Here is a 9,774-nt window from a genome sequence, read left to right on the forward strand (position 1 = left end):
AATGTGGGATTTATTTATGGAGAGAGTATACATATGTAAAGTAACAACTTACAGATATAATTAAAATACTAGCAAAACTATAAAAACAAAATGAAAACTAAGTTATTAAATATAATAAAAATTTAATTGAGAGAGTTTGAAATTGATAAATTGAAGAAAGTTTAGAGTTATCAGGAAGTGAGGTTTTTTTAATAAAATTTTAGAATTTCCTTTGATTAGAATATAAATATAAGTAATGAAAATATATAAATAATTTTACATCATTTAAAAATAAACGAAAAAATATAATTTGAAAGGTCAATTCACCATTTTGGAAGTACTACGCTAGTTATATTAAATTGAAAATAAATATAAACTAGTAAAATTTAATAATTTATTTTTTTAAAATTAATTTATTATTTAAAAGAAAAGCTTAGCCTAACACGACCCCAATATTGACAAGTCGACCCAACCTACTAGACTCACAAAGTAATGGGTCTTGGCCTAGCATAACCGAACTCCATCCATAAGACCCATATTATAATGAATCTTGACTCGATATGACTTACACTGATTTATTGATATCTCTAGATAAAATGATTGTACCTCAAGCTAGTGACCAAATTATTACCAAATTACCCTCTTATCCTTTATTTTAACACCGAACATTTAGTGATAGATTTTCCTTTTTTGTTACTTCTTTAATCTTATAGAAAATTCTGTTATCATATTTACCTCAGGGAAATTAATGTCATCTTTTATTTCCCCTTTTGTGAAGGTGATGAAAACAATTTAAATTAAAAGCTGATATCTTGAGATGATTAGATTCTAAATTTTAAAATTTGGGATCATTAATTTAATAGTAAAAATAAAAAAAGACAAGGAAATTAACTCAAATTACTTGCATACAAAGTTCGAAAACATGAGCATATTCATCCAAGACAGTGAAATCCATACCTTATGGGACTGTTTGATGCGAAAGAATAAAATATTATTTTAATAATATATCTTTTATTACTTGAATTACTTTATTTGGTTTGTACGTAATAAAAAATTATAATAATCTTTTATTACTAGTAGTGATGTGACAAACACCCTTACTACTAATTAAACTTTAGGGATTAAAAGATTTTTTTAGTAATCTTGAATTTATTATAATTTTATTATTATTTATTAATTTTTTAAGATAAAAATATCCACATTTTTAATTAATATTACAAATAACATGAATAATATTTTAGAAGACATTTAAGTAAAATGATATATTATTAATTTTTTATTTCATATAACTAAACACAATAATTATTTATAATTACTAATATTTATTCAATGTATCGATAATTTATACTTAATAACTTTTTAAATAATCTATTTTTTTAATAATATTTTTTTAATAATAAAATATTACTCATTTCATAAGTGAAGGGTAAAAGAAAGCAAATGAACATTATCCAGCTGAATTTCTTCATCAAATTATGATTGATTCTGTCTTCCATTACAATACCAAAGTGAAAACTGATAATACGAAATGTTATCAACTCAATAATATGAAACAGTTATAGATATAATAAAAACTATGCATATAAACAAATTTGTTTACTTTTTCTCTCTTTTCAAAATCATCTAATTGGATATTATCACATCAGGGTATAAAAATGTATTTGTATAATTTATTTGTATATCTAATATTATTCTTCTAGATATTACAAACTATATTGACAAGATTACATAAGTTGTTACACATGCACGATGACTAGAAGAAGAAGAAGAAGAAGAATCATCGACGAGAATACAAAATGACAGCAAAGTTTACCTGATGAAATCAGATAACGGGCCATAGAGTATCCATGCAGATAGGCACTTGTCTGGAGAAGGCCATTTCCACCAAACATACAGTTTGCAGCCAATAGTTCCAACCTGCACTGAGAAGGTATGACAAGAGTTTAAAGCTAACTGAAGAAGGATGGTGATTCTGGCAAGATCTATTGCTAAAATAAAATAACTAGCTTCAACTGTCAGAAAAGTGCATACCTCTTGAAATTACAGTTGCAGTTTTATCTTCTCAGACCACTTGAAGATGTCAGAGTAAACTTGATCACCTCCCAATTCTTCTCCTGTTGCTCCAGCTGCCACCCTTAGAATATCCTCAATTAGAGCAAAATTTCCCATTATATCAACATGATCACCGCTCAAAGTGCCTCGCCCTTCCAACAGATTGGCTGGAGGAGAATGATCATACTCTCTAATGAATGTCCGAATTCCTGAAGGATTAAATCTGGTTTTTCCGCGCCAACCTTTAGCGCACATGTATCCTGCACTTAAAACAGGTACAGTCTGATCCCCGTCAACAGTATAGACTCCATCTAGAAGACAACTATCTTCATCTCCACCATTTGCTGAAGTATCGATGTGAAATGGAATGTAGCACTCAGCAGCAGAAGAGAATTTGTAAACATAACCTCTTTCAGTTGGTAAGCCAGATCCATACAGAGAAAAGATTTCCATATCTGGAGCATTTGGTAACCTGCAAAACCAGAGTGATGGAAGCAGAGCTTCAGAATAAATGAGAAATTACATGCTGCGAAGAAAAAAAAAAACTCCACATGAATTGCAGTAGTCATTGAATAGATTAAGCAACATATAAATTCAAAGTTACTTCCAATCTAGTGAAATGGATTTTACACTAAAAAAGTTTAAGTACACTATTACTATAAACTAAACAACTATGTTTAAAAACCAACGCCTAGAAAGAAAATCAAAGCAAACCAATATAATCGACTGAAACAAGGATGTTCAAAATTTCATACTTTGTCTCTAAGGGATTTGACCAATATTTGTAGTGCTGGTATTTTGGGTCATCCAAATTGTCAGCAATTCCATACGAGAAATGAGCACTACCACGTGCCATCATTTTTGGAGCAACAAAATGTAGCAGATCTATAAGTGATCCAGCTGTGTAAACTTTATATTCAGCTATAGCTTTGATACCTTCAATTCCCATGTCATGGTATTCCGTCCACACATCTCGACAGGTATTATTTGCTACGCTAGAACCCTTATAAGCACCCTATAAAATGACAAAGCTAAACAAATAAATTCAATGAAAAACAAATTAATGAAATGCTTAACACAGTTAAGAATGGAGACTATTTAATTATGTAGCAACAAGACAAAATACAAAAAGACAGATAACATATTAAACTGATATTGCAGCACCAATAAAGGATACAAGACTACACACTAAATTTTCCATCGGGGACACAAACACATATCATACAGCATCCGCATTTGGTAGAGCAGTCTTCTAAATAAAGTTGCAAAAAAGAGGTGACTCTTGTAAACTATTAAAAAATTCACCATCATTTAGCCAAATGGTAGAGAACTACAGAAATCTAAGCATCAGAGACTGAAACTGAAAAAACCATCTACCAGCATTCAATATCAACGATTCATCTTTTGAATGAAAAATATTGCTCTGAAAGTTCCCAAACTTGAAAAACATTTTAACTCTCAACATGTTATGAGAAGTTATCTTCATGTTAAAAAATAGAAAAGAAAGTGTTGTAATATGGTCCATCTTCTGACTGCATTTCCTACTGCAAACTCTCATAAAAAGCAGAGCCCAGTGGAGTTAATTCATAACCAATTCACTTTAAAGGTCATTCAAAGAAGCTGACAGAGAATAGAGTAGACTGAGATAAAAGAATAAATTAACTGACCAAAAAATTTTAAGTCTACTGGAGCACAATTTAACATACCCCAGCCTTACCCTAAAATCAATTCTTTCAATCTCAGGGGAAGGTGCATCTGCAACATCTTTCCCAAAAGATATAATTCTTCCATATCTTTTAAGCCTTGTTTGAGAAGCCATGCTTCCAATCTCGTCTTTATTCAAAACCAGGGTGACATTTCTTTTTTGCTTTCTTATGCTAGGAGCATAGTCTTCTTCAGGTGACCAGTCAAGATCACCCCATATAGTGTCCCCACCTTTCGGTATCATTGACATGGTTGAATCCCATGTGCGGGACATCTGCATTACACGCTGTAATGTTTGAAGGTGAAATAAATCATGATCCAGAAAGCTAGGCGTGATGGCCCTGCATTTTGACAGACAGATTTTTAGTTGTTCATTATGAGCAAGATACCATAAATGAATGCATCTCACAAAGTAATAATTAGCACTAATTAATTAATTGCACCTATCAAGAGGTGCTAGTGCCAAAAAGGACACCATTCTTATTAGCAAATATGACATCATTTTTGCATCTCAAGAAAACTAACATTTAGAGATTGTGAAAATCTGATTTGAATCTAGCTGTAAATGCGAAAGCAGATGGGAAGAAAGCAACAAAGATAATAAGAAGACAGAAAGGAACAAAAGCGAAAAGAGTGCATTGCTTTAAATAAACAAAAATAAACTGAAATGTTGCTAAAACAAAACTCAACACTTTAGCACTAAAAAACATAAGAAAATTTTCAAAATAAATGTGGGGATGTGTGTTGCCAATGCTATATTGTTAGACAAGGGCAGCCAAGAAACTATATGACAACAACACAGGAGATTGAATAATTGTACATGGGCATACCGGATCTTGTGATATTTACCTGGCAACTGCAATATCTTTGGCTTCAGCAGATAATAGCCCAGCTATAGATTTTGGAACGCCTAAAAATGGTCCACCAATGTTCATCACTGCCTTTATATGTTTGGCGCACCAATCAGGTCCACCACCACCACCCATTGGAGCTGGTGCCTCAACCCATTTCATAAAATGCAAGAAGTACAAAACACCCATAGAATGTGGAATAATAACTGCCCTGTTCCCCCCATTTGTCGATACCATCAATTCTATTATACTTTTTATGTGGCTTAGTGTTCCGTCCCTTACCTGATAAATATTTAGTTAAAAAAAGATAAAAGTTCAATGCAAGTAATCCATGAAAGAGCAGGTGCAAATTCAATGAAGTCCTAAGGCATTGCATAACATCAACAAGAAATTCAAGTTGAGAAGAAATACTTCAGTGTTTTGATATGAGAGTCTCCAATCATAAGAAGCCATATACATGTTTTTCTCCTCATATCCAAGTCGTGCCAAGTTAGCGATCAGAACTGCCCAAACAAAATAACCTGGAGCAAAATAATCAGCAGCCACAAGTCCAGAGACGGCCCTGACCCTAATACCGGGTGGATCTAGTCCTGTTTCATTATCCATTGACATGTGCTCCACCCAACATAGAGGCCTGCAAAATATCCATCAAATCATGTAAAGAAGCTCACTACCAGAAGATGCAAATATTGCACCTCACAATGGAAACACAACTAATGTGCAAAAGAAACCAACAATACCAACAACATTACTAAGCAAGACATGTAGTTCATCACTAACATCATTTGTAGATTGTTTCACGAACATCATATTGATTGGTAATGGCAGTTGCACAAAATTGAACTCGAGTCTCACCGTGAAACTTAAATTCGCACAATTAATTTATAACAGATGAGCTTTTAACATAACCAGTTATCATTTAAGTGAAAAATAGAGCAGTTATAAGAACCCAACCAAAATATTATTTATTTTTGAAAAATGGTTTATAATGTTCAGTTGTTCACCAGACATTGGACTGGACCAAATTTTGTCAGGATTTTTAGAATCGTATCCTATTCATAATCTTCACCATATTAAGGAGATGGAAGAAGCTGTAAATTTCCAAAATTGCATTCTACACTCGGATAATTCAGGTAAGAAACCAGATGCTTAAACACATGCTGTTGATAAATGTGAATTTCTCGTGAGAGTAAAGAGGCGGATAATGAAAAGATTGATCTTAAAGGCAAGTGATTGAAAAATTAACTTGAAGAAAATTCAATCTTAAACTTGTATGTGAAAGGCAAGTTGCTTTATAATGAAGCAGAATATGCTTTTCTTTCAAACATGGAAAGTAGATGACAAATACTTTGAATAAAATTTCTTACACTGGGTGACTGGGATCACCAAAGAAAAGACAGATTACTTATAACGAAATTTAGCCCGACCTCAAAAAAATGGGAATTCCGATAAAACATCTTCAAACCAAAACAGCCTAACTCAAGCAGATCCACTACAAGACAAAGCAATTTATCTTTATGTTTTTATCACTTCATAATCACAACTAAAAAAATAACAGATCTATTAAATACACGACTTGACCACAAAATCACTTGAAATCCATCCACTGAAATTCATCAACCCATAAAACAATCAAAATGGTCTTTATAAATCAATTAAAAAACCTTCCTTATTCATCCACCAACGTTAACAGTTAACACGATCAGCTTATAAATACCTATATACTCTTCTTCTTAGATGAGACTGACATATCACAGCTAAAATCAAACAAAATTACAGACACGTAACAAATACAATCACAAAACAAACCAAAAAAATCAATCAATCAACAAAAATGATTAAAAAACAAATATATCAAATACCTCTTATAGACCTCACCAAAAGTGCCACCCCACAAGCGTTTCCTGAAAAGCCCCTCAGCACAAGGGTGACCTTCCCACAACTCTAATCCAGCTGTCACGATCCCAGGCACGAAAACCACCGGATGCTTCACCTTCAACCCCTCCTTCGCCAGTTTCACGCCCGGGGGATCCGGCACCGCCCCCGTAATCGCTTCCGTGACGTATTGATTAATTGACGTCGGCATGGCGTTGTACAGAAAAAGTAGAAGCCACCACGTCACACATATGCAACCAATAAACCAACAACACGAATCGATGCACGACCATTTCTTCGGCTGTATTTTCCCATTTTCAAGGGCTTTTGTGTCTTTTCCAGCGAATTTTTCCTTCTTATCATCTTCTTCGATTATGTTGGGCTCTGCATCGTTGGCCTCTGGCTCTGTGGTCGTGGTTTGTTTTCTTCTTCGAAGAAAAGACATTTCTTTTGTGAAAGACCTGTTTGTGTCACAGGAAAATTAATTTGCTATTCCGGGAATACTTTTTTTATTTTTAAAACTATCCTAATAAATTTGCCACCTTCCTCAAAAATACTACCACAACAAGAAGAAGTTTAGATTCTGTTTCTTTCCCGAGAAATAAACTTCTTCCATCAGTTCATTTCTCGAGAAAACGAGATTAAACTAATTAAAGAAATAAGCAAGTGCAGATGCTCCATAATGGTGAATTAACTGCTAAAAAATTCGTTTATTGAGAAAAAACATCCTTCAATTAATTCGTTTTCTCGGGATAATAATATGCAGAAGTAAGAAAAAGACTTGGAAGAAGCTGAATTAACTTAATTTTAAAATAAAATGACTTCGGAACCTGCTGGAAAGTGGCCGTCTGGCGGAGTTTCGGAATGAAAATTTTTCCGAGAAAATCTTTAAGCTATTTTACAGGGGAAAGATTCCGGAGGCCAGAAGCAACGATTACTGTGGACTGTGGGAAATGCTAATGTGTATTTATAATAAATATTAAATTACTTAATGTATATGTGTTTAAGGATAAGCTCAATATGCCAACCAACTTTAGAATATATAGGAAGTTCGTATTTACACACATTATTATATAATTAAATAATATTTTATTTTTAATTTAAAATTATTTAACCACATCATATTATATATAAATATATATAATTTAGAAGAATAATTAAAAATAATTATATTTTCTATATAATTTTCATATATAATTTTATATATAAATAATAATATATTATTAGATGATTAAGTAATTAAAAATTAAAATTAAAATAATATTTAATTACATAATAATATATTATTATTTGTATATAAAATTATATATAAATTTTATTATTAAAAAAACACGTCAGAGTTAGAGACCATGATTATTATAAAAATAATATTATATGTATATTTTTTATATATAAATTGAATAAATAAATAATATATTATTATATAATTAAATATTATTTTATTTTTAATTCAAAATTATCTATTTATATGATGATAAATTAATCTTATATATATATGTTAAAAATATATATACATATAATTTTATTTTTATTATATTAGTAATTGTTTTGCATTTATAATAAATATAAAATTTTGTAATATATTAAGATATTTGCATAAATAATTTAATGGTTTTAAACTAAAAAATAAATATTATTTAATTAAATAATTACACTTAGATAAGTAAACGAAGTGGTGACTTATAGTGAGAATCGAAACGTAATGCGGATTGGTAAATGATTCTTGAGATGGATGAGCGGGTCCATGTGGCATGTATGGAAAGAACATTGAACAGGTGGCGGGTTTTTACTGGCTTATAGCGTGGATGTCAATCACGGTGTCTGTCACGTGGGAGATGAGAAAAGCATGGGATCACCGAGCTTAAAACAATTTAGTGGGCTGAGCCTTAGGCTTTTCACAGGGGCTAGGAGGAAGTTGGGCCAAGTTTAGTACCCAAAGGGAGGAGACTGAATCCTGATGCAATTATTGCAAGGCAAAGGAGTATTTCCCACCCAAAGCATCCTCTTATTTCAATTTCTCATCCCTTAACTTTAAAAATTTTATTTACTTTTTATAGATATTTAAAATTAACCTAACTCTAACCCCTTAAAATTTTATTTCTTTTCCTCCTCTAAACCTAAAAACTAACCATTTCCCCCGTAGATCAAGTTTTAAAAAAAAAAAATATGTCCTCCCCAAAAGTTTAGTTTTCAATTCCTGACATCAAATCCAATGTCATCATCAATGACGAAAATTCTCTGACACATCACTATACTCTAGAGGTCCTTTTCCCCTCCACTAAAACATCGATTGACAAAGACTTCATTTAGAAAAACGATAAACTTCGTCTGGGAAGAGGATTGTCTTCCCAAAAGAAGACCTTTTATAATCTTCTTTTATATCTCTTACTTCCCACAAAGATCTCTCATTCTCTTCCTTTAAATCTCTTGTATCTCTAAGTTACTCAACACAACTTTCTTTGTAGTATTCTCGAAGATTCTGTTGTAGCTAAGCATTTGTTGCTCTGCATTGCTCAAATTCCCTTTGTAGCTCAGCGTTACCTGCTTCAAGTATAGACATTTTGAGTTTGCGAATCTGCGAAACAAGACATGGTTAAGTAGCCAAGTCCAATTAATGAATAAACTTTTTATACACTAATAAACTTGAAGGTCATCACTCCACAGACTTTGAAAAATGTCAAATTTCTATTCTTCTATTAAAGTCAACAATTAATTTTAATAATAAAATATTTACGTTATTTTATTTAAATATTATAATATAAAATATAAATAAAGAGTAAATATCATTTTTTGAAATTGATTATAAGACAAACAAACATTGCCCTTATCTTATTTAGAAAATTATTATATTCATCTCATATATTTCAAAAATATATTTATAGTTCTAATAATTTTTATATAACATTTATGCTCATAATTTATTATATTTTATTCATTTTTTTAAAGTATAATTGTAATTTTTGAAACTACTAAAAGTCATATTGAAATTTAAAATTTTCAAAAACACCCAAACTTTTTTAGAATTTGTAAAACCTTCTAAAAATTTTCATTATCATCCTTAAAATTAAAAAATATATAATTTACCTCAAATGTATGATTATATATAATTGGCATCATATATACACTTATATCAATAATTTTTATATTTTTAATTGAAATTAATATAAATTAAGTATATACAATTATTTACTGAACTTTTGGAGTAAAGTCAGTGGGTTTTTTTTTCTATATTTTAAACATTTTTATAAAAAATTTTACAGATTTTTTTTAACAAATTTGACATATGATGGGAAATTGGAAAAAAAAAAAAAAA

The 9,774-nt window shown here is 30.8% G+C and overlaps 1 protein-coding gene across 5 annotated transcripts; it reads right to left on the minus strand.

The window, feature by feature from the left end:
* Positions 1 to 1,627: 1,627 nt before the first annotated feature.
* On the minus strand, positions 1,628 to 7,468 carry LOC123219550 (phospholipid:diacylglycerol acyltransferase 1-like). Of its 5 annotated transcripts, none has more exons than XM_044641556.1 (8): positions 7,292 to 7,468; positions 6,449 to 6,922; positions 4,998 to 5,220; positions 4,585 to 4,868; positions 3,749 to 4,076; positions 2,787 to 3,046; positions 2,011 to 2,503; positions 1,628 to 1,896 (listed from the first exon to the last, which is right to left on the minus strand). In XM_044641556.1, exons 2-7 carry the CDS (start codon positions 6,904 to 6,906, stop codon positions 2,020 to 2,022), a joined length of 2,037 nt encoding a protein of 678 aa, XP_044497491.1. In that variant the 5' UTR covers positions 6,907 to 6,922; positions 7,292 to 7,468; the 3' UTR covers positions 1,628 to 1,896; positions 2,011 to 2,019. The 5 variants fall into 5 exon arrangements, with proteins under 5 accessions (XP_044497491.1, XP_044497490.1, XP_044497494.1 ...); XM_044641555.1 differs by having other exon boundaries at positions 1,628 to 1,901; XM_044641559.1 differs by lacking the exons at positions 6,449 to 6,922; positions 7,292 to 7,468 and adding an exon at positions 6,100 to 6,233 and having other exon boundaries at positions 1,628 to 1,901.
* Between the last annotated feature and the right edge of the window lie 2,306 nt (positions 7,469 to 9,774).

Source organism: Mangifera indica, chromosome 6 (genome assembly GCF_011075055.1).
Source record: "Mangifera indica cultivar Alphonso chromosome 6, CATAS_Mindica_2.1, whole genome shotgun sequence".
Taxonomy (NCBI): domain Eukaryota; kingdom Viridiplantae; phylum Streptophyta; class Magnoliopsida; order Sapindales; family Anacardiaceae; genus Mangifera; species Mangifera indica.

Coding starts and splice junctions, on each gene's coding strand:
- LOC123219550 (XM_044641556.1), bottom strand. CDS start 6,906: ATGTCTTTTCTTCGAAGAAGAAAACAAACCACGACCACAGAGCCAGAG. Junction 4,077..4,584: donor AAAGATATTGCAGTTGCCAG/GTAAATATCACA, acceptor GTCAAAATGCAG/GGCCATCACGCCTAGCTTTC. Junction 2,504..2,786: donor TCAAATCCCTTAGAGACAAA/GTATGAAATTTT, acceptor CTGGTTTTGCAG/GTTACCAAATGCTCCAGATA.